A 25345-nucleotide genomic window follows, 5' to 3' on the forward strand; every position below is an offset into this window, starting at 1 on the left:
GCATCCCACAGCAGACAATGCATCTCTCTCTCTCTCTCTCTCTCTCTCTCTCTCTCTCTCTCTCTCTCTCTCTCTCTCTCTCTCTCTCTCTCTCTCTCTCTCTCTCTCTCTCTCAATACTGTACTATCAAGGCTAATCAGTACTAAATCATTTCGTCCTACCCAGCCCTGCACGTACACAACTTGCACCGGCTTTACCCACTCTCAATGCTGCGATTATCTCAACCACCACCAAGAAGACTGAAGCATCTTTACATAACATCTACTAAATGCATCCCTTTGGCTTAGCTAAAACACTAAAAACGACAAAAATAGCTAAAAAATGGCAGAAAGCATTATCCTTCTTAGTAAAAGTTGCCCAGTTTCGTTGTGACATTCTCCACAATTCGTAGATCAATGGATCAGTACAATTAGAAGCATAGAAATTTCCAGTCATCCTCATTTTTTTTTTGGTGGGGGGTCAAAAAGTACACGCAAAAGGCACCTTAGTAACTTTCGTTTTCGGTCACACACACACACACACACACACACACACACACACACACACACACACACACACACACACACACACACTGATACAAGCCCAAGATTATAATACAGAGGACAAGCTTTGCGGCCTTATCTGGCTTTTCAGCACTTCCCCAAATGAGACCTGTTTCTGAACCCCGCTTCACTTTGTTTGGAACCAAAGATTTATACATCAGTACTTGCGGCCTGTCGGGCCATTCAGCTGTAATTCCATTGGGAACAATTGGGGGTCGAAACATAAGTACTGTATAAAAAAAACTCAGTCGCCGTGAAATTGCAACTGTCCTATTGGTGACACAGTTGCAACCATCCTGCCAAGTTCATCACAATCCTATTTCCAGTTTCATCTGTGCCCCCCCCCCCCACACACAGAATATACAAGAGCTTTGCAGCCCTATCGGGCCTCTCAGCTCATGCCCAAATGAAAGCCGATTCTGAACGATGCCGCTACTGCAGAGACGCTTGAAACTTTAGGAAAATGCCCCGTCACATTTTCAGCGAAATGTAACATCCATGGGGGCAATTATTGAAGGCCAAAACACTCTTTTAGAAAAGTTCAATCGACATCAAATTGAAATAGGCCCATCTGTCACCCAGTTTCAACTATCCTGCCAAGTTTCATCGACATCCTTTTCTCAGTTTAGAGTGCTCCATACACACACACACACACACACACACACACACACACACACACACACACACACACACACACACACACACACACACGACCAGAATTATAGTATATTAGATTAGTTATGATGTAAACATAAATTTTTTTTGATTTTTCGTTATCCAATTTTTTTTTTCTTAGACTTGAGAAATTAGTAAACAGGCATTGGGATACTACTATCAGAGAAGAAAATCTCTATTGCTATTGTCTGTTCTCTATCAAATATTATTATTACTACATTGGGAATAATAACCTCTTTGGGACATTACGTATTTTGTATTTTATTTTATTTATTTTTTTTTTTAGTTTAAATGAGACTTTGAAGTAGGCTTCAATAGCCTCTTCAGTACTAAATGTGCTTTCTAATTTTGAATAAAATCTTTTGATGGTACCCTGATTTTATTTTATTTTATTTTTTTAATCGGACGGAAGCGATGAAATTCAAATCGAGTCTGAATATTGCCCTGGGTTCCTCTACTCCAAGCACTAACCTTCCTCGATGGAGTACCTGGCGGAGAAACCCCTGCAGGTGTCCCCGTGAGGCGTTGAACGGAACTCCACATAGATGGCGTCCCCTTCACTCACAAACTCCCCGGGGACGTCCGTACCACACATGGGCACGACGCTGGTGTCATTAGCACCACCTGCGTCAGAGCACCATGGGTGATGTGTCAGCCAAATGCACATTTAATAAAAGGACAAGTCCAGCCATGAGCAGAGGTTCGTTGACAGTCCTTTGCCTGCACTCGGTCCTTTCCACGTTTATCATTTCTCCCTAACTGACAGAGTATCTTCCTTCTCATGCACTTCTGTTGTGTGTTTCATTTTGTTATCACATAAAAACTTTACAAAAATTGTCCGTATAATACCTTCCATTGTCGGAGCCAGCAGAGAATTGTCAACGAACTCTTGCCCATATATGTACTTTGTTTCGCCTAAGATATGAATATGAACAATACAGTTCTTTCATCCTAACTTGGCCCAGATTTTCGTCCTTTTGTAGCATATTTCACATAGCTCAGTGCAAGAATACGATGCTACGGCTGAATATTCTATACATAAAACTTCTTTGAGACTTGTGCCAATCTACATCTCTTCACTTAAGATGGAGAGATGGTAATTTTAGGCCAAATTGGGGTTAAAAAGAAATGCGTTGTTTTTGGTGAAGAGTTTATACTTTATTATTTACTTACCTATCTTGTTTCCAAAATACTCTCGAGGCCATATTTGTTAACCCGTCTTTAATTTAGGATGCATAAGCTATGATTAACATCTTATCCTGATTTATACAGCTACCAAACACTTCACAGACTAGAGTGAGTATCTCCACAGGAGAACACAGAGAAGCAATACTATTTCTGATAATGATAAACTGCTATGGACACTTAATCAGACAAAACAGATTTACTGCTGTAGACTGCACAAGGATCATTGAGGCAGATAACGACTATGGATTTAAGAACTGAGGAAGCAAGGGACTGTGGTCTCCACTCCCCATGATCAAAATTCGGCAAGATCCTTTGTAAATACTATCCACCTACATTTGTAGGTTAAAATGGATTAAGTAGATCTCGATTTTTACTGAGTGTATACAGTATATTTTAGACTTTTCTGTTCTACTGCTGTCCAGCACTAACCAGTTTCTGACACGATGAGGTAGTCTCCGGTGCAGTCTGGGGTCTGTGTCACCTCGAAGTCGTCAAAGGAGAGCCGAACACGTTTCCCTTTCCCGCCCTGGGAGTTTTGGGAAAGAAAGAAATTGTTTGGCCGATCATATGAAATTCGGTTACATAGCGTCTCTATTAGGTAGCAGTAAAGGGCAACGCAAAGATAACTAAAGACTCTGTTACATAAACAGTACTTCGTTTTGGCAAGACTTTCTCATTTTTATATTTAGACTATTTACCATGTCGCAGAAGGCCAAGCAGAAATCAGTAACATAAGTCATGTAAACACATATGACAAATACAATATGAAACAATTATTGCTGACAGCAGAATAATGATATAAGGCAGCTCAACATATAAAGGGTTCAAACAGGATCTCAGGATGTAGGCAAGGAAGTTTGTTAGGCTAAACCTCATTGGATAAGAGTGGTAATGAATATTAGAACAAATGTGCGGATGACACCGAGTCATACTCAGAAAGAAATAAGGAAAGAGGGTAATATTTTACCTACAAACCTCAAGGCGAGCACTGAAGTACTGACTAACATAATCAACCAGATTTAAGGGTGGTATGTGGGTTTCTCCTCAAATTATATAGAAAATGGAGTATGCTCTTGTTATAGAAAACCACTGTTTCAGTCATGGTTAACTTATACATCTATCACAGACTCGTTTTATAGTGCTTCTCTATAACAAACCCATAGAAGAGGGTAGGGGAGGTGGAGTGAGGGTAGAGGAGTGGGAATTTGCTAGGTAATGCCACACTCGTACTCTGCCTTAGTCTCTCTCCCGCCCCGACTAAGCCCCATCAACCCCTAATCCCAACTCTGCCTCACTTTAACCTCGACTTGGCCCCATTTCCGCCCAGAGACCCCGGACACTTATCCTGATGTCCAAGAGGAAGAAGGATTAGAATATGCTTACCAACTGCACGAGGGTTATTACCACCTTCAATTGACTCCTTCAGTTCACTATTTAGGCACTATCCTAAGCTGAATTAAATAGCTTTCTTAGTGAGAGCAAGAATAAAATACACCATTACCATGTCGAAGGGTTCAGGCAGACAGCGACGGACATATCATTAAGCTTGGATTCATAAAGGGGATATCAAATCCTCTGGGTTTTCTTATCTTCACTGAACTCATGATCGGATAAAGGTGAAGTTCAACCTTTCTAAATCGTTGCATTATGTGAAGTGATATGCCGTCTAAACATTTCCTGTCCTCAGAATTATATTTTTGATTGAACGTCATTAAAAGGGGACTTCCTACACCATCTCGTACTCAATTTTAATTAACCCCTTCACTCCGATTATGTTCGAGTATTTCTTTAGCAGTGGAAATGAGTTACTTGAAAGGAGCATGTGGAGTCACATGGAGAGACAGACTGACAAATGTGGAAGTGAAGGAGCGTTGTGGTGTGGTGGATGTGATAGGAAGCGTTAGGAGAAACACATTGGGGTGGTTTGGCCATATGGAGAGGATGGAGAGTGAGAGACTGACGAGGAGAGTGTATGAGAGTGAGGTGGAGGGGGGAGAGTGAGGGGTAGGTCAAGGATGAGGTGGAGGGATGGAGTGGAGAGGTATATCAGAGAGGGAAGTGTGAGCTGGGAGCAGGGCAGTGAAATGGCGGGGATCAGGGCGACAAGGAGGCGATGTATTTGTGGTCACCCCTTACGGGATCAAGGCGTCTGGCAGTAGACATATAGATAGATTTCTTTAGCGTATCCATGCTCTTTCCTGGCGAACTTTACCCAGCTTGAACGAAACTTTCAGAGGCAGACGGGTTAGAAAGATTCCATTAACTCCATCAGTTCGAGAGCTATTCCCTGTGTTGAATTAATCGTCCTTAAATAGCAACAGAAAAATGGAAAATGACGTCAGAGGATAGAAGAAGTTGAGATCAGATCAGATGAAGTTTAGAAACCGTTCCCTTTGAATCGGCAGTTCCTGTTATTGATTTCCAAGTATTTTAGCTCTAATGTTCCTTTTATATTTCTTTTATCTTCCTCTTTCTTGTCTTCAGTAAATTGTATAACACTTTTATGTTTTCCTCAGTTTGGCGGTCGTTTGTGCCGTATGAAAAAAAAACTTTCAAATATGCTGTTTTTATCTTTGTGGTACGGTTGTTGAAATATAAGTAAAATGCAGTGCAGTCTCACAGAGGGCAGCCCAACACCCCAAGAAGTAGCCTACGGAGGGGCAAATACAGCACCACTTGACTCCGGGCGACAGGGACATAAGTCCGCCCGGGTCCTGCACCCCTATGACCCAGAGCTCGCCCGCCGCCACCACAGCAGGAAAGCGAGACTACCTATCGGGTGTGCTGACCACTGACAACAACGGGGTGGGTCTATTACTCTAGCTCCAGTCAGCACCCCTGAGACAGCCGATAGCTGCTCAACCCTCCTACAGGAGATAGCCTGCAGTCACTCTGAAGGTAATAAGGAGACGGCTGATAGCCACTCTTGCCTTCGTCAGGAGACTGCTGGTAGCCACTCTGAAGGTGCCCCTCAAGAGACGGCCTGTAGCCACTCGACCCTCCTACAGGAAACAGCCTGCAGCCGTTCTGGAAGTAATAAAGAGACGGCTGGTAGTCGCTCCCACCTTTGTCAGGAGACGGCCGGTAGCCATTCTGAAGGTGCCCCTCAGGAGACGGCCGGTAGCCATTCTGAAGGTGCCCCTCAGGAGACGGCCTGTAGCCGCTCGACCCTCCTACAGGAGACGGCCTGCAGCCGCTCCGGAGGTAATAAGGAGACGGCCGGTAGCTGCTCTGAAGGTGCCCCTCAAGAGACTACCTGTAGCCGCTCGACCCTCCTGCAGGAGACGGCTGGTAGCCGCTCCCGCCTTCATCAGGAGACGGCCAGTAGCCGCTCCAAAGGTGCCCTTAAGTCGGTCTGTAGCCGCTCCCTTCCCCAGGCCATTGCCAGTAGCCAGGCCTTAGCGACAGCTGGTAGCCGCGCCCCTAAAAGGCCACGGCCAGTAGCCAGACCCTATGGCAGGAGACGGCCAGTAGCAACTCCTCTGTCAGGTGTTGACTCCTACCCATGAAACTACGACCCAGAGGGAGATCCCAGCCTGGAGGGGTACTGGAGAGGCCCTGTGACTACCACTGGGCTCTTCTTACTGCAGCTGGTTCCTGAGAGGACTCACCTGACGGACTCCGACATAGGCCGATGCCACAGCCCACTCCTGATGGCGTCCCCAAATGCCGGAGACCACAGCCCACGGGACCTCCAGACTGCCCCCAGGACCCCCAAGTGGGACATTCCTACACCCCGACACCGGAGATCTTCGTCCTCCGTCAGGCGCCTGAGCGAGAGGTTCAGGCAGCTGTTCGGCCCCAGCCCTGAGGGCCAGACTCCCGCCCCAAGCCCTGAGAGCGAGGGACCCTTCGCCACCAGCAGCCCCGGACGAGAGAGGACGCCCCTAAGCGTGATTTCATGGCCCCTGAATGCGGAGGCCCCTGGCAGAACTCAGCTCCGTCAGTAGTAAGGCTGAGTTATCCCCGCCGCCCTTGTACCTGACCGCCATTACGCCCAGTCCCGAAAGTGAGTGACAGTGAAAGCACAGTGTCCGTGATACAGTGAAGTAAGGGCAGAACAGTGAGTTATGAGAATATGGAAAGTCAGTGAGAAAAGCATCAGTAGTAATATAAAAGAGCGGTGGAATAAGTAACATAACAGTGAAACACTGAATACGGCTGGGCAGTGAAATAAATGTCTAAGTGAGCACGCTACCATATAGTGACACAGCCTCATATTAAGATCATATGGAGGCCCCAGTACAAGAACAATAATTATCGACACGACAGACAAACCAGTTAGACTGCCAGTAGTGAAAACAGTGCCTCGAACTCCACCCGATATACAAAACCTAGACTTTCCCAATTAACAGTGTTTAGCTTCACTGCCCTAAGACTCCTAATTGTAGTGCTATTCACCTTATCCGATCTTGTCCTAAGTAGTATCCTGTGCGATGCTAACACCCATAATCTAGACCTTAGGATTATAATTGTTCAGCATAACTGTATTTGTGACATCTGCCCGTTCCAGAATTTAGTAATACACATGTAAGGTTGTTGCCTTGAGTTTTTGTGTCCTGCCTCTCTCTTATTTGTCTAAACTCCGGTCTAGAAAGAGAACCCAGCTACACATGAGGCGTTAGAGGGATGGGAAGCCGACCCCAAAACACCTGGCATTACAATAAGGGTTTCAGTGCGTAAGATCTGGAATGCTGGACATCCCGTATTCCCCCCTGATTCTGTCTTTGAGTGGTAAATTGTTTGCTTGGATACTATACACGACACACTGAGACCTACCAAGATGACCCAGACGCAGTAGAGGTCGTGGTGGTACTGGTCGGGGTAGCCTGGTGTGGTGATGACTCCTGCTCCAGCCACTGAACCCTCCAGTACCGCACCACAGTCTAAAACATTACACACAGGTATACGGTTACTGAAAGGGGCACACACACACACACACACACACACACACACACACACACACACACACACACACACACACACACACACACACACACACACACACACACACACACACACACACAGATTATATTACCTGTGCAATCCCTCATACTACCACATAGCTTCTGAAATACATAATAGTCGCCGCTCATACTTCTGCTCCCACAACAACTACTGAAAATTAGTACATAATTAGTGTAGAATATATGTAACTTCATCTGACAACTGCAGTGCCTCTACAGTCATTTAACATTCTTCACTCAAAATGATTACATAAATTCAGCAGCTACAGACAGCCATTAGACTATATGCACTCACAGGTCATCACAGCAATTGAAATCATGTTTCATTCGAGTAGAAGGAACATTCAGTCCCCGGTTCTTCGTTCCACAAGCAACAACAAGCACCAAATAAGTATTAGAGTTCTCTCTTATATTCTGCCTTGTTTCTATCCTCTTGCACCTTTTTATTCTCGACACAAGGAGGGTAGAAAGGTTGCAAGAGGATGGAAGCAAGGCAGACTACAAGAGAGAAGTGGAGGAGCGATTAGATAATTATGACTTGGAACAGATGGGGGAGGTGGAAGGTGTTTGCAAGATATTCACAGAAATCTGTGCGGCAAACGAGGTGGTGTGTGGGGTGAAGAGAAAACAAAAGGGGGTGCAAGGAACAGCATGGTGGAATGAAGAGGTGAGACAAGCTGTGGCGCAAAAGAAGAAAGCATATAGCAAGTGGATGGGAAGCAGGGGCGTGGACGAAGTTGAGGGACGGAAGAGAGAGTTATATGTAAAGAGGAAGAGAGAATTGAAAAGATTAGTAAAAGAGTAAGAAGAGAGTGGGTGAGGATTTTGGAAGGAATTTAAGTGTAAAGTGGAGGGAATATAAGAAAATTTTCTAGAAAGAGCTGAAGAGAGTTAGACAGGGTGATAAAGTTAGTCCGGGAGTGAAAGATTAAAATGGTTGATTGTTAGTGGAGAAAGAAGAAAAAGTGAGCAGATGGAGAGAACACTTTAAGGAACTGTTAAACACAGTGAATGAAAGTAATGCGAGTAGAAGGGGCTGGGGAATGGCTGGGAGAAGGAGGGAAGTGAGAGAAGAAGAAATCAGCAGGACGGAAGTAGCGGAAGCAATGAAGAAAGTCAAAATGGGGAAAGCCCCAAGAACTGATGGAGTGTGTGGTGAAATGCTAAAGCATGGGGAAGAGATGGTAGTAGAATGGGTAATTGGATATGGGAGATGTGCAGATTGGCCTGGGAGGAAGGTAAAATCACGGAGTATTGGAAGTCATGTATAATTATTCACCTGGGCAAAGGAAAAGGGGAAAAAGTAGTGTCTGGTAATCATAGGGGCATTTGTCTTCTTAGTGTAATAGGAAAAGTATATGGTAGGATACTTACTGACAGAGTTAACAGAGGAATTAGTTGGAGAAGAACAGGGAGTTTTTAGGAAGGGAAGAGGTTGTGTAGATCAGATACTCATTCTTAGGGCTTTAGTGAATAAGTTTCTAGAGAACGGAAAGAAGTTGTATGCAGCCTTCACGGATTTGGAGAAATTTTATGACAGGGTGGATAGACAAGGAATGTGGAAAATATCAAGAATATAGGGTGTAGATGGGAAGCTGCTGAGTGCCGTTAAGAGTATTTATGATGGTGCTAAGACTGCAGTGCGTGTGGATAGTGAACTGAGTAAATTTTTCTATTTGAACGTTGGACTGAAACAGGCTTGTATGATGTCTCCATGGCTGTTTAGTCTGTATACGGGTTGAGATATAAAAGAGATTCAAGGTAGGGCAGTGGATGTTGCAGCGGCCCCAGTGGGAGAGGACAGAGTTTGGAAACTCCCTATACTGTTGTTTGCAGATGATACTGTATTGTTAAATGAAGACGAAGGGGAACTGCAAGACATGGTGAATGAGTTTAGAAGAGTGTGTAAGAAACGGAATCTAAAGGGAAGAGTAAAGTTATGGTCTTCGAGAGAAATGAAGTCACTGGATTGTACAGTGAGGATCGATGATGAAGAAATGGAGAATATGAGTGCATTTAAGTACTTGGGTGATGAGTAAGGACGGAAGTTTGAAGGGTGAAATGCTTGAAAGGGTACAACAAGGAAGAAAGGTTGCTGGTTCTTTGAAAGCCGTGATAAGAAGCAGGGAAGTGTGCACGGAAGTAAAAAAGTCACTGCATAGCAGTATTGTGATACAAACTCTAACGTAGGGAAACGAAGCTTTGAAACTTGCTGGAAGGACACAAGTCGAGAGTGAGAGCAGTGGAAATGAGTTATCTGAGAGGAGCATGTGGAGTTATGTGGAGGGACAAACTGGCAAATAGGGAAGTGAAGGATGGTTGTAGTGTGGGTGTGGATGTGATAGAAAGCGTTAGGAAAAATACATTGAGATGGTTTGGCCATGTGGAGAGAATGGAGACCTAGAGACTAATAGGGAGAGTGTATGTGAGTGAGGTGGAGGGGAGGAGAGGGAGGGGGAGGCCAATGATGAGATGCAGGGATGATATGGAGAGGTATATGAGAGAGGGGGGTATGAGCAGGAAGCAGGACAGTGAAATGCAGTGCGACATGGAGGTGATTTGTTTATGGCTACCCCTTACGGGATTAAGGCGTCTGGCCATAGATAGATAGGTCAGTGCTCGTGTACATGCTCATGACAGCGGAATGAAAGTGTTGGTAACGCCACTTCTTTCTCACCTCGTTCACGACTTTAGTATAGTGCCTTTTTTTTTTCCTATATTATGCTTGTTATATTCGACGATTCTGCACAACATAGGAAAGACCTCTAGCAACGAAAGAGTTAAAAGTTATTTTCCTTAGCTTGTTAATCCTCGAACCCCTTACCAAGTTGAATAAAACAGCCCAGCAACAGACGACAGGAAACCAAAATCCTTCTTTACCAACAGAGTTGATGTTATGTCTTGTTTATTTGTAACTCTGGGTTTATTTGTGTATGTCTAGAAATATGTGAGAACTTGCTGCTTACTGATTAAGAAACCGATAAACTGGCCTAGGAATGAAGCAACTTGATTATTCATTTCGCACTTACTTGGAACAATAGAGGGAGTGGTTGGTGACTGGGTTGTGGTGGTAGTTGTGGTTATGCTGGTGGTGGTGGTGGTGGGTTTAGATTTTGCTGGAGGTGATAGTGTGTTCTTCTGTCCTGGTATGGCTTCAACTTCACTTCCCTTACTTGGAACGTGTGGGGGTGGCTCGGTGGTGATCACAGGCTGTGCGGTGGACCTTTTGGCTTGGTGTGTGGTGTCGGGTGAGTCGTTCTGTGGTTGTGGTGGTGCTGGTCCGTGGTAGGGGTCGTGTGTGTCAAGCCTCTGGTGCTGGTTCACTATGCCCCTCATATTGGTGTACCACTGGACCAGCGCCTCACTCTCCAGCACCTGCGAACTCTGGACGGAAGAAGAAGTAGAAGAAAATGAAATAGAAGAAGAAGAAGAAGAAGAAGAAAACAAGAAAAAAAGAAGACGGAGAAGGAGAAGAAGAAGAAGAAGAAGAGGAAGAAGAAGAAGAAGAAGAAGGAAGAGGAGGAGGAGAAGGAGGTAGGCTTACTTTATTTTCCTGAATCCATTGGCAAGTTTATTTAGTTTGGGAAAGCGTCCTTGTAATCAAAGAGATAAGTGCAACACCTGACATCTCCAGTTTGAAAAATACCTTCTGAGCTGAACAAATTGTCAGTAAGTAGTGAAAATAAAGTGAAAATAATCCTCTAATTGAAGGGGTTAATGCCTATCTACTGCACGGATTTTTGACAAGTTTCAGTCTTCCTCAAGAACACGACCCGCTTCTGCCTAATTAACGAGAGAGAGAGAGAGAGAGAGAGAGAGAGAGAGAGAGAGAGAGATTCATACAAAAAGTGAAAACCAGACAGAGGAAGGTAGGGAGAAGAGTGAATGGAAAGTACGGAAATTAAAGAATGGTGGGGCGCAGAGTGAAAAAAAAGAAAAAGAAAAAGAAAGGATAATGAGGAAAACATTGCATAAAAATTTCACGAAATGGATGGAAGAATGTACTGGGAATGGCGATGATATTGTTTTTACTGTTTTTGTGGCATCAGGCTCATGTGGATGCGAGGTGGATGGACTGCAGGTTGCAATTTTCCATATCCTGCAATCCGCCGTCCTTCACTATGGGGACAGGGAGGGAGCTGAGGTTCATTCGTAAAATCGAGCAGATAAGCCGCCCATTTATAGGTATATCACCATTTGTAAACTTCAAAGCTGAAGGAATGGGAGGGAAAGTTTATCTGAGTGTAAAGTGTAAGAGACTGACAGAAACAGGTAAAGTAAAGAGAGAGAGAGAGAGAGAGAGAGAGAGAGAGAGAGAGAGAGAGGAGCACTATCTATTGACATGAGAGAGAGGTGGGCAGAGGAAGAGTAAGAAAATGTCCTTATAGGAAGCAGATAAGGAAAGACTGTTTCTAAATGTAAGGTGAGAAGTTAATCTGCTGCAGTATTAACCTTTCTTCGTCAGCAGTTAAAGAATTGTACATAAAGATTAGTATGTAGAAGAAAAGTCTTTATATTACCAGACATTTGGACAAGTCTGTGCTTCGGTATATCACGAATCTGGAAAAGTGCTGCGAATCCCTTCCTACAAATATCTACATTGGAGATATCCGCACATTAGTTTCTCACAATTTCTATCATCGCTAGAATTCCCGCGGTTTTTCAACTGATTTCATTGTTTCCAGGAGGTTCAGCAATGTGTTAATGGCTGTGGTCCATTATTACTAGACGTTCTGTTGATACTTTTCCTACTATTGTGCTTTAATGTATCTGTTTCTGGATCCCTCCGTCCCTACATAAGAGGGAAACATGATGATGATAACTAATAGCCTCAGATATACAATATATATTTAATCCCTTTGCTGCCAAGAAACATAGAAGTGCAAGAGGTTTCAGGACATTCTTACGTTGTTCAAGTTGGAAGGGGGAAGGGGGCAGTGGATTAAGCTTATTTCAAGGACATAACTTTTTATGTAAGGTTGAAATTATTTACTATTCTCCGATGAACGAGATCTAGTATGAAAAATCTTAAACTGACAACGGTGTAAAGAAAACTTCCCTTGAGGACAATGTACAGTTTGGAAGACGGAGAGCAATGAAAGAAGAAGGCAGAACACGTGTACGCTTAGAACCAAGAAATAAATGCAATGTAGAGTGGCAACAAGGTAAAATATTATAACAATATTTATTAGTGAACTCTTGTAACATAAAGAATGCCACAACATGAATGATTCTTTATCTTATGAAATGATAATTTCATTCTGTTTGTATGCCATTTTTCGACACAAAAATACGAAATTATCAGAGAATTGCATATACTTGAAAAAAGAAGAAGAAAATGTTAAGTTAGTCGTCGCTGCAGAAAAGCTTACATTACCATGATTCTAAAGGTATGAGAAACTGTGCTGAATCGCGGTCTAAAGACATGAACAAGTTGAAAATATGTTTTACTTTGGACTGATCAGATCTAACGAGAATTAGCTACATTTTATTATAGTAGAGAATCTGACGCACGATGTGACTTATGTATAGGTACATAATATGGGCAGGGTTTGAAGTTACACACCTGAGGCACCACAAGCAGAAGAAAAAAAGTGATCGCCAACGTAGAAATCATGTTAATTTCCTGTCGTTGTTAGTCCCCTTTAACACACTTCAATTGCTCCTCTTCCCTCTCCGATTCACTTTCTTGGGGGCACGTGCTGAAGTGTGGAGATGGCGAGGAGCGGAAAAAGAGACAGCAGGGCGACCCACACACTCACGCACCCAGCACGTCAACCCAATGATTTTATATGGGAACCACCCATACGGAAGTTTGGGTGTGGGGGCGCAGGTGTGGATGCCAGGTAAATAGATGACCACAGGTGTACTGGGTGAGCTGATGAGGTGTATGTTTATCGGGCGTAATGTGCGACTTCCTGGACTGTGGTTGCGGGAAGGTTGATGACACCCCGACACCAACTTTGGTTCTCTAGCCGCTGAGGAATGACCGTCTGTCATTTAACTATCCATCGACACACATCGTATTTAAATAGTTTATCCTTGATGAGGGAGAAAGAATAAGGAAATCCACTAGACCTCAGTCTGACATCTTTGCAGTCTTCATTTTCTGCCTCAGTTTTGACTCCAAGTAGTTCTTTGTATCTGACCAAGCGGTTCCATTACACCGTGGAAAGTGCCTTTGTCCTGAAGCCAAAACGCATAAATATAAGGAACATATGCAATACACGGGATGGATTCTGGTAAGTGGCTGAGGAACGGACTGCTAATCGTAAGATTGGGATGAGGTAGAGAACAGTTTGAGGATCTAAATTTCATTAGAACAGTTCCGACTTGCTCTGTACAGGATACACCAACACAGCATAAGAATCTTGAATTTGATGTCATCACACCACCCCAGAATGACAGTCTACCACATGTTTCTATATACTCGGTTTGTAATTATTGTCCAGGTAGTGACCATTCAATGAGGGAGAGAGAGAGAGAGAGAGAGAGAGAGAGAGAGAGAGAGAGAGAGGTTGAGGGAGATGCACTTCTGCTGGGGGAAGAAAAAGGCTGAAAGGAGATGGTAAGTAGAGAGGAGCTGGTGAAACGAAAAGCCTTTGACTAGACCCTGCTCAAATTGCCCTGTTTAGTGACCCCTTACACACACACACACACACACACACACACACACACACACACACACACACACACACACACACACACACACACACACACACACACACACACACACACACACACACACACACACACACACACACAAGTGAGAGCTGTACTTTCTACAAGAGCGAATAAGACCCTTACTTCAGAATCATCAAATGAATCGGGTTTGAAAAGACGGGGGAGGGGGGTAGTCAGCTTAACCTATACAAAGCTGTTGCTTCGGGGAGGATGCCGGACAACTGTCAGTATTACAGACACACTGGAAGAGGCCACAAAAGAAACATATCCAGGAGGCTAGTATTTCCCGTAAACATAGACGGTGTATGTTAGCTAGCAGTCAAAGCAGCAATTATTGCCTCTGACAAGGAAGTTAAGCTTTCGACTGTTTGTTTTTCTGTCTGTAGGTTTGTTAAGAATATTGGGAAAACTACTGAAGCCATCCTTAGAACAAGCGATTATTTTGGGGGTGAAAAAGGTCAAAGGTCAAGGTCAAAATATGGGGTGGTGTTGTCATGGTAGAGGTCTGAATGCTCCCTTGTTACATTCAGCTCATCACAGCAGATACAGGCGTGTTAGGTGGAGAGGAGGGGACGTGATGGACTGGGATGCCGGGAAGCTTACGCTGTGATAATGTGTGATGGAGATAGACTAGTAAGGTGGAAGACATAGGTGAGATGCATAAAATGAGAGGGGTGGAGAAAAATAAATTGGCTGGGTTGACCAAGATCGTGGTAGGTGGCGGGGCACAGCAGGATGAGTACACCCTGTGGAGAGCTGATCGTACTGGGGGTGGCTTTGGTTAATGCAAGGTGTAAGCTATGACGAGGGGTAGAGGTAGAAAATACTAAAGGGTTATGAAGACAAAGAGACGTGGCGGGGGAGGGAAGTGGATGTTGATGATTGTGGGAAGGAAGAGACGGTAGCCGTGGGTTGATGGTATGAGCGTCGAGATGGGTTAATTTAAAGATTTCACCCAAAATTAACAAGAAAAAGAAGAAGATAAGTATGTTTCGTGGTATTTCATGCACAAATAAAAATGATATCATCCTGCTTCCCAAGACTGATAAATGCACAAATATAAATTTCTATCAATCTCTGCTTTCTCTCCTTCCACATTCCTATTTCTCTTCTTTCACAAAGTTTTTATTTTCTCTCTCTCTCTCTCTCTCTCTCTCTCTCTCTCTCTCTCTCTCTCTCTCTCTCTCTCTCTCTCTCTCTCCCTCTCTCTCTCTCTCTCTCTCTTTCTCTCGTTTACCCAAGATTCCTTTCATCGTCGTTTTTGCCTAGAGCACCGATGTGTAGCCTACCTGAAGCTTGCTATACTTAAACAGTAATATTTTTTCCCCTTTACCATGGAGTTGATATGATATTAATCCAGACGATATATTATTTAGTACCATTAAATGCACTTTCCACCTCCTAATAAATTGATAATGATGAAAAAACACCAGATGATCAACACACACACACACACACACACACACACACACACACACACGAAAGCTGGCAGTCTTACTCAATTCTCGGCCATTCACTCACGGACATACGCTCAGGAAGGGAAAACAGCACACTTCTCTCTCTCTCTCTCTCTCTCTCTCTCTCTCTCTCTCTCTCTCTCTCTCTCTCTCTCTCTCTCTCTTTCTCTTCCTGACATCTGGACCGTCAGGCTTATCATCACCAGTACCAGAGCTATTAAATCAGTCACAGTACATGCAGTGAGAAATAAATCAAGGAGGGGCAAGGACGGGATCAAATATACATATGATTCTCACTATCGTATTCACGAAGGATTGTTCTTGTCTCACTCGTTTATTTTGCCATATTTTCATTAGCTGAGCTGGTTTCTTAACACCTCTTCCTTAGCGGATTATTTTTGTCCATTACACTTTAATTCCTTCAGTGTGGTGGCATCTTTTAACTTTTATGTAACTACTGTACTATTGTAATGATATTTAGTTCAGTTTATGGGAGGCCTTTCGTAGTGAAGGAGTTATTACACTTCCCGAAAGGATATTATTTTTTTTTTTCTTTTTTTTTAAATTCCGCTGTTTTCTCCGAAGTTTCTTCATATTTCTTACAAGCGTTTGTTCTCACACTTTTATTTCCGGTACGCTTGGCCTTAAACATCAGTATCCATGCACGGTACATGGCGCGTTATCTCGAAAGTCGTTTTTCAGATTTTTTATTTGGACCTTGGGGATGATTCTTCAGCCCCAAAATAAAGAGAAAGAAGAGAACAGAAAAAGGCAGACGCAATAACAATCATCCTAATAAAGGCTTGTATTCTGTTCGGCTCCAAGGCAGTTAAGGTACGGGGACAGTTCGTTTCAGACGTGCCCTCTAGCCTATTTGTTCTACAATGTTATTCATATTAATGACAAATAAAACTGCCTCTTTAGCAGATTGTTGTATCTAACTTCATCAGCTTTAGAAGTCTCTCCTAAGATAAACAAAATCGTATGGAGACAGCAGGTACAAACTTAAACATCATCTATTTGTTTATGTCAAGAAGAAAGGTCCAGCGGATAAATGCCGATAAAGTCGTCCTTCCTAAAAAACATCAATAAATAAATTAATAAATAAAACAGAGCATAGAAAAGCCAGCCAGAATGAATCAGTTGATATAATTTTGAGTAACTAATGCTAACTTTGGTGATACTGAAAAAGTTGAAGTAACTTACCGGTAATAATAGGTAACATGCAAAATAAAGCATTCCGTAAATTTGCTTCCTAAGGCAACAAAAGTAAAGCGCACTGTTATTCTAATCTCTCGTATATGAGAAAATAGATAATGAGAATGTCTCAAACGCGTGATGATCTACTGGTTGAATCTTCACGAACTGACAAGAAGTAGTTGCATCATGTAATGCCACCAGGAGCATATCTGTAGTCAGCTACGTACTGTATATTATTTTTGAACTCTTCTGTGCTACGGTAGCCTTGCCTCGGACTCGCACGCCTCAGAGGTGAAATATGTGGCCGCCTATTTTTTCCTTCATTTGTTCTAGACTGATGTACAATAGTATATGATTTCCTTTAGCCGTCTTATAATATATTTTCATGCCAGTAGATCTGTATCTTGCTGCGTTGTCTTTCTTCTCACTTTTTCTTGTCAGTTGCGGCAGGAAGGGTTTGCATGTGAGGTAAATCATTTTTTCACCCTGACCTTATCTTTTTCTCATAATTTAGTCTTTCCCTCTGACTGTAGCTCCCTAGTATGACCCAAACCACCCATTCCTGTTGTTATTTTCGTAAAATGCTTTTACTTTTATTTGTCTCTCTCTAGCATTTCTTTCTCTGTATAACACACTATTACACGTTCATACTTTCATCTCTCTCTCTCTCTCTCTCTCTCTCTCTCTCTCTCTCTCTCTCTCTTCCCTGGGGGGAAGCAGCCTAGGTATATATATATATATATATATATATATATAAAGAGAGAGAGAGAGAGAGAGAGAGAGAGAGAGAGAGAGAGAGAGAGAGAGAGAGAGAGAGAGAGAGAGGGAGACAGACAGGCAGACAGACAGACAGAGGCGATAATAGGAGTGATGCTGTAGGGGAGTGGTGAGTGGTGACAGTATCCCGTCACCCCACACAAGACTGATGGGTGAGGCCCCTCTCTGCCATCCCGGCTGGCTGACTACATTATTTTATCATTTGTCTCCTTACGCTCTTTTTCTGCACTTTCCTGGGGCCAGATTACGAGCAACTTAACCATCAACTCTTTATAGTAACTCATATTTCATTCCGCAGGAAGAACAAGATCAGATATTTCCTTTTTCCAATATCTCTCGTTTTTCCCACAAAAACAAATCTTAAATACGAGTGGGAAAGCATCGTAGGTTGTAGTCTTATATGCAGAAGGAAGAGGGAAAGTAGAGGGCAGAATCTCCGCGATGGCATATCATACAAGGCTTATTCTTGCTACATTAAGATCATTTTATTTAGCTTTGGAAGAATCACCCAGTTAGTGTAGGGGTTAATGAAGGCTGTATGTAACTCCTCCAGCTAGAAAATGCTTTCCTAAGATTACTAAATTCTACTAGATTTTTTACAAATAAAATGGATAAAATGTTATCAGAATCCAGGGGTTGAAGAAAACTATACCCGTTTCACACTAAATTGGCTTAAAATTCCCATCCCTTTATTCTGAATACTGTGCTGTAGGAATAACTTGGCTCTAAGTTATGGCACTAGTCACGAAGATGTGATGTGGAAAGAATGTACAGCCATGGCACTCTTTTTCTGTCACTTCGAAAATCTGGACAAAATTAGAGCAAAAATAGGATAGTCTATCTATCTATCTATTGCCAGACGCCTCAATCCCGTTTGGGGTGGCCACAAACAAATCATCTCCAAGTCGCCCTGTCCCCCGCCATTTCACTGCCCTGCTCCCAACTCACACCCCCCTCTCTCATATACCTCTCCACCCCATCCCTCCATCTCATCCTCGGCCTCCCCCTCCCTCTTCCCCCCTCCACCTCACTCACATACACTCTCTTCGTCAGTCTTTCACCCTCAATCCTCTCCACTTGGCCAAACCACCTCAGTGTGTTCCTCATAACGCTTCCTATCACATCCACATCCACACCACAACGCTCCTTTATATCCTCATTCGTCAGCCTGTCTCTCCATGTGACTCCACAGGCTCCTCTTAAATAACTCATTTCCACTGCTCTCACTCTTGACTTGTGTCCTTCCAACAACGTCCAAGCTTCACTTCCATACATTAGAGTTGGTATCACAATACTGTCATGTAGTAACTTTTTCACTTCCATGCTCACTTCCCTGTTTCTGATCACTGCTTTCAAAGAACCAGCAACCTTTCTTAGTACCCTTTCAAGCACTTCACCCTCCAAACCTCCATCCTTACTCATCACACTACCCAAGTACTTAAACGTACTCACATTTTCCAATTCCTCACCATCCAACCTCGCTGTACATTCACTGACTTCACCTCTCTCAAAGACCATCACTTTACTCTTCCCTACATTCACCGTTAGATTCCGTTTCTTGCACACTCTTCCAAATTCATCCACCAAGCCATGCAGCTCCCCTTCGTCTTCACTCAACAACACAGTATCATCTGCAAACAACAGTACAGGGAGTTTCCAAACACTATCCTCTCTCACCAGGGCCACTCCAACATCCACTACCCTACCTTGTAAAATTTGACATGCAAGTTCGACCAGGTTGTGTATGTCAGTGTAGAACGGTCCACTTACCTTAACCACCTCCCCTATTTTCTCCTCTGACATTTTGCTACCACACAAAAAGTTACAGCTACATGTTTTGCCAGCGAGTCAATCATGTTGCGTATATTTCAGTTTACCAAGAAGCGATCATAGGCATTTATTTACAGAACAGGTGAGAAATGACAGCTGTTATTGACTTTGAATCCAGCGTTGGTTGTGACAGTTTGTATAAAGAAACGTCAAGTGCAGAACTGAAATTGAGTTTATTCGATGTTTCACCAAACCTAGATTCAGAATAATAACTTGATGTCCTCCACGAAGTCTATCTATATGCCAGACCCCTTAATCCCGTAAGAGGTGGCCAATAAATCGCCTCCATGTCGCCCTGTCCCCCGCCATTTCACTGTCCTTCTGCCAGTTCACATCCCTTTCTCTCACATACCTCTCCACTCCATCCCTCCATCTCATCCTTGGTCTCCCCCTCCCGCTCCCCCCCCTCCACCCCACTCACATACACTCTCCTCGTCAGTCTCTCGCTCTCCATTATGATTATTATTTGCCATGGTTACTGCCTCTGAATCGCAATAAGTAAAATAAAAACTCCTTTATTTACAGTGATTTCTCCAAAGCTGAGTGACATAGTGAAACGTTCGCCAGGATGATGTATGAAATGAGTAAACGTACTGAGTGGATCTAATATTAAATGTCATAGTTATTTTCTGCACGTTCTCATTTTTTTTACAATATTGCATAACCACAGTAAGTCTTAATTAAGCATAGTTGTTCACAAAACTTTCCTCTCTCATTTTCTACCGTAATTTCCATGAGCGGGACCGAGGTATGTAATTGCCCGTTACATCAGGGGGCCTCTATCACGGTGGCTGGCCGCGTATACGAACTCTAACTTTCCCTAACTCTCTGGTCACGCTGGGAGGGCACACAAGAGAGAGAGAGAGAGAGAGAGAGAGAGAGAGAGAGGTGCTGGGAGATGATTAGAGAGAATGGGGAAAAGAGAAGAGAGAAACAAGTGAAGGGAAGGGGGGCCAGGGAAGACGAAATCGGGGAGAAAGAAAATAAGATGATTTAGAGAGGAATGGACTATGAGGAGAAATGAGAGAAAGAATGTGAACAAGGACAAAGAAATAATAGAGATACAAGAGAAGGGGTGAGAAAAATTAGTGGGAAGAGGCGACAAGACGACAAAGGGGAAAAAAAGGAGGGAATGAGTGAAGAGAGATGAGAATGGGAAACGGAACTGGAGAAAGGAAGGAGAAAAGAGTAGAGGAAAGTGTCAAGGGGCAAGGGAGAGAAGAAAAGCGAAAGGAGAAAGCAGAAAAGAATGAAACAGCGAGGGTATAAACTAAGGCGGAGTACAGGGAGAAAGAGGGAGGGGGAAAAGGGGCAAGAAAAAATATATAAAAAAGTGGAGGGAAATGACGAAAGGAACGTGAAAAGAGAAGATAGAGAAAAAGCAGGAACGTGACGAGAGAGAGAGAGAGAGAGAGAGAGAGAGAGAGAGAGAGAGAGAGTACATAAGAAATACAGATAACAGGCCTGTGGGCTCATGACGAGGTGATCTGTTGGAAAAAAAAAAGACTAATATCACTAAGATCTAACCAACGTGTAGGAGAAAAGGAGAGAAAAGAGGAGGGCTTTCACCCACCCACAACACCATCTGGTTGAACCGGCAGGAAAAAGACAGAGGAAAAAAAGATAATGCTAGTGAAAAAAGAACAAGCATAGAAATTTTATAGGAGAGGCAGAAGGGGAACGACTATGCACTGTGTAATATCTATTCTGCAGATCTGTAAAATGAAAGCAAACACAGGCGCCACATGTTCTCGAAATGGAACAATTGTCTCTCTGTCGTCAGTATCATTTCAACCTGGAAATAAACAACACTAAGTTAGTTATAACCTATAGACTCAAAATATTTGTCTAGCTGATTTTAAAACGTATTAATAGTTTCTGGACTAATTACTGTTGCTGGTGGCCTATTCCATGGTTCCTTTACGCGATTATTAGTTTTTCCGCATATTAGTGCTATACCTCAGGCTTTTGAGTTTCATTCCCTTATTTCTAGTCGTAGTATGATTCTGTATTTTGAACAAGTTATCACATCTCACATCTCCAGATTTGTTAAGAATCTTAAATACTTGTATTAGATCGCTCTGAGTCGTTACCTTTTCAGAGATAACATATTTAATTTCTTTAGGTGCTCTTCATAAGGTTAATTGCGCAGCGATGTGATCCTTACTGGGACTCTGTGCTGCACTTCTTAGTCTGCAAAAAGATTCGGGGACCATTGCTGCACACAGCATTCTTGGTGTGACCTAACTAATGACGTATAAAGTTTAAATTCTTCATCAGGCGTTTTATGAAAAAAGTTCCTTGCGATGAAGCCAAACATTTTGTTTGCCTTGCTACTGATTCTTAAGCACTGTTCTAGTTTTCGAGGTCGTTACTGATGATAACTCCTTGATCCTTCTAGTCCTTTGCTTTCGTCAGTGGGGTATTGAACATGCGATATTGACATTTAAACTTTTTTTTTTTTTTTAAATCGCCAAAGTTCTTTACCATACATTTATCTACATTAAATTTCATATGCATTTTTTCATTCCAATTTTATAACTTATCCAGGTCGTTTTGTATAGATTCTCAACCTGCTTTCGTAATTACACTGCCTCCAATTATCCTATCATCTGCAAACTTCGCTGCCTTAGTAATGAGTCCATTTTCTTGATCATTAATACAAATAGTCAAAAGAAGTGGTCCTAGAACTGACCACTGAAGAACTCCGCTTGTTATCTCTAACCATTCTGATGATTCGCCATTTAATACTACACGTTGCTTGCAGTCCGTTAACCAATCACCAATCCATGAACATAATTTGTTAGAGGGGCCGTTGGCTTTTAGTTTTTCCCGCAGTCTTAGATGGTGAACCTTGTCAAACACTTTCTGGAAATCGAGGTAGATGACATCTGACGGTATTTTTGCGTCCCATTTAAACTGTACGAATATGTTTGTAAAAAATTCAAGCAAATTGTGAGTTATGATCTATTATTACAAAAACCATAATTTTTATCTATTGTAAGATTATATTTATAAAGGAACAGCTTAGTTTCATCTCTAATAATTGTTTCCCAAATTTTGCTTAGCACTGATTATTAGTCTTACTGGGCGGAAATTCGTGGCGAGTTTTTTATTGCCCTTTATATCGGTGATGTATTAGAGACCTTCCATCGATCAGACACTCTACATTCAGTTAATGATTTATTGAATATTCTAACTATATCTAGGGTTAACTGTAACCCTTACACCGTATGCAAGGAGGTATCCAATTTGGGCTAGTTGATTTATTTGGGTCGATTTCCTGAGGATAATTCAGCACTTCGTGTTCTGTCGCTTCGTTGATCGATAACTTACTTTCTGACCCTGAGAAAAGCGTCTGGAGGATGGGGTGTTTACACTATCTTCATTTGTGAAAACGCTGTGAAATGAGTTGTTCAGTAATGATTTTATTGCTTGGTTATCGTGGACGAGATCACTCTCCGAGCTTATTAGAGGATCTATGCTATCCTTAACATTTTTCTTACTGTTCGTTTAATAAAAACGAATAATTTAGGGTTTGATTTTGCTTCAAGGGAAAATTTTGCTTCATAATCTCGTTTAGTTTTCCGAATAATTTGCGTACATTGCTGCTGAAGCTTAAAATATTCGGTAACCAAATAGTGATTTCCTGTACGTTTGTATTTTTAATATGCTCTTCTCTTGCGACCTATGGTATTTTCATTGTTCTTGGACATTCAAACCAGTTTATTAATGTGATTATTTCTTCATATAATTCTCTGTATATTTACGATTAGTGAATATTTCTCAACTTCCTTCCACGTTATCCACCAGTATAATCCAGTCGGTGTTGGAAATTTCTTTTCTCATATTATCGACGTTAGCTGTTTAAAAGTTAGGAACTGAAAAGCTATTAACTAGTCTTATAGTTGATGTTAATTTCAAGTCTAATGATATTATGACTGCTGTTGCTAAAATTTTCAGTAACATCACATACATTTATTAGATTAGTGTCTGTTGCTAGGGCAAGATCGAGAATATTATTAGCGCACGTTGATGTAGCCTATTCACTGCCTCACATTAAAATGTATCGTCCATCAGTTCTACCAACCTGCTTCCCTCTTTATCTGCACACGAATATTTCCAATCAGTATTCGCATTATTAAAGTCCCCCCAAATAACGGAGTTGTATTTTGTTACCGGTACCTGCCCCGGAGGGGCTCGGGAACTGGTATTGTTTTCACTCGGTTTGCCTGTTTGTTTGTTTGTTTGCTTGTTTGTTTGTTTGTTTGTCTGTTAACAACTTGACACGAAAACTGCTGGTGCGATTTTGTCTAAAATTACAGGGATAATGGGTTATGACCTAATCACCTGATTAAATTTTGGGCCATATCGGCCTTCGCCACAACTCTTTTCAAATTCGCCATATCGACATGAAAAACCTAAAGGCGCATCTTTCAAATCTGCATCCTATAACATGCCTCATTACATCAGGGGGCCCCAAGTTAGCGGTGGGGGGGTCAATGTCAGGTGGGTCGGGCCTAAATTTCTAATGGACAAAAAATCGTCAATTTTCACCCGATTTACTCTAAATTTGTTATGTGACATCTTTGACTAGATATCCTGTTGTGTTTATACGTCAGCACTAAAATGACTGCAGAGGGCTGGTTTGCTGTGCCATGCCACCGCTTCTTGTTTTGTTACTGATGTCATTTCATCATACATAATTTTATCATTTTCCTCGTCTAACTTGTACGATCTGTATATTACATCGATAAGAGTGGGTTTGTTACTCTGTGAAAATTTCGGTATACAAAGAATCTTATGTTTGAACATCCTGTTTACTGATCTGTGCTGTATTTATGTGGTACTTAATATACGAGTTCATTAGAACTCCCCCACTGGTTTTGTGGTGATGCAATTTTTTAAACATTTTTTTTTTATATATAGTTTTGTAGCACTACCGCAATGGTTTAGCCATGACATCGTAATCATAATTATGTCAGGATTGTAGGTAGTAGTTATAAGTAATAAATTCGTCTCGCTCTTATATACTCGTACTTTATGTTCATGGTACGAGTGGGTCTATCAGGGCTATAAAACACACTAAAATAAGTGTTGTTTAATCGTTTAAATTCCCTGTCGAAATTCCAATGCTCCTATAAGCTGCTGATGGCCTGGCAGTCCCTCTCATTGCACTAATCCTCTGCTTTTCTACCTGCACCAGAAGTGAGATCAGGTGCACTTGATTGTCCTGGTGAGCTGATCCAACCTCACTAACCTCATTCCCAGTGGCCTCAGGGACTGGACTGTGTCCTGCCTGAAGTTACATTATTTGCCTGTACCACAGTAACAAAGACCGAGTCCTCTGAGGTGTTGTTGACTAAGTCATTAACTCTCTCAGTCACGTCCTGTATCCTACACTTAAAAAATAAAAAATGCATTCTCCTAGAACACTTAGCATAAAATTCATTCTCCTGATGCCTAATCAACGAATTCTCAACAAGTATGAGGCTAGGCTTATCCTGTGCTTCATCCTAGCCACAGTGCTATCAGTGTTATTTAGCCTTGCTCCCGCCTTTGGCTGGCTGGAAGTCATCACTACAGTTACCCTCGTCTTAACCTTAACTAGTATAGTTTCAAAGTCATCTACCCGCCGTAACACCTCTGGTTCCACTTCCTTTACACTAAGTACGCACCATTCCAGCCTCATTCTCCCAGCCTTTCAACCTGTCACTTAATGTGTCAATTGTCTCACTATTTTTACCCAATTCCTAACTAAGCCTACTTGCTAACTCACAGATAAGACAACACGTATACTCGCAGTCCATTTTCACTATGAAGTCCCTTATAAACCCTTCCACACACAGCAGGCGAATTGTTGGGCAGGTTCCATGTTAACGGGCTTAGGAGAGCGAGTACGTCTTTACCTGAGCAGGTTTGAGGTCAGACTGAGATTGAAAAAAAAAAGAAAAAAAAAAAAGGGAGAAACAACGAACGTGTATCCCGTCAAACAAAACAGATTTTCTGAGAGAGAGAGAGAGAG

At 42.4% G+C, this 25345-nt stretch overlaps 1 protein-coding gene across 1 annotated transcript in view; it reads right to left on the reverse strand.

Annotated features, from left to right (window-relative positions):
- The window catches only part of LOC145408174 (cubilin-like), a 69672-nt gene that overhangs the window by 21026 nt on the left and 23301 nt on the right, over positions 1-25345 (reverse strand). Inside the window, exons 3-6 of the mRNA XM_080278926.1 lie at positions 10546-10756; positions 7185-7291; positions 2835-2931; positions 1689-1841 (exon numbers count right to left, since the gene is read on the reverse strand). Of these exons, the coding sequence (XP_080135052.1) occupies positions 1689-1841; positions 2835-2931; positions 7185-7291; positions 10546-10756 (568 nt within the window). The remainder of the gene's footprint in view (positions 1-1688; positions 1842-2834; positions 2932-7184; positions 7292-10545; positions 10757-25345) is intronic.

Source organism: Coenobita brevimanus, chromosome 76 (assembly GCF_032717465.1).
Source record: "Coenobita brevimanus isolate Jiangsu-jjx chromosome 76, ASM3271746v2, whole genome shotgun sequence".
NCBI lineage: Eukaryota > Metazoa > Arthropoda > Malacostraca > Decapoda > Coenobitidae > Coenobita > Coenobita brevimanus.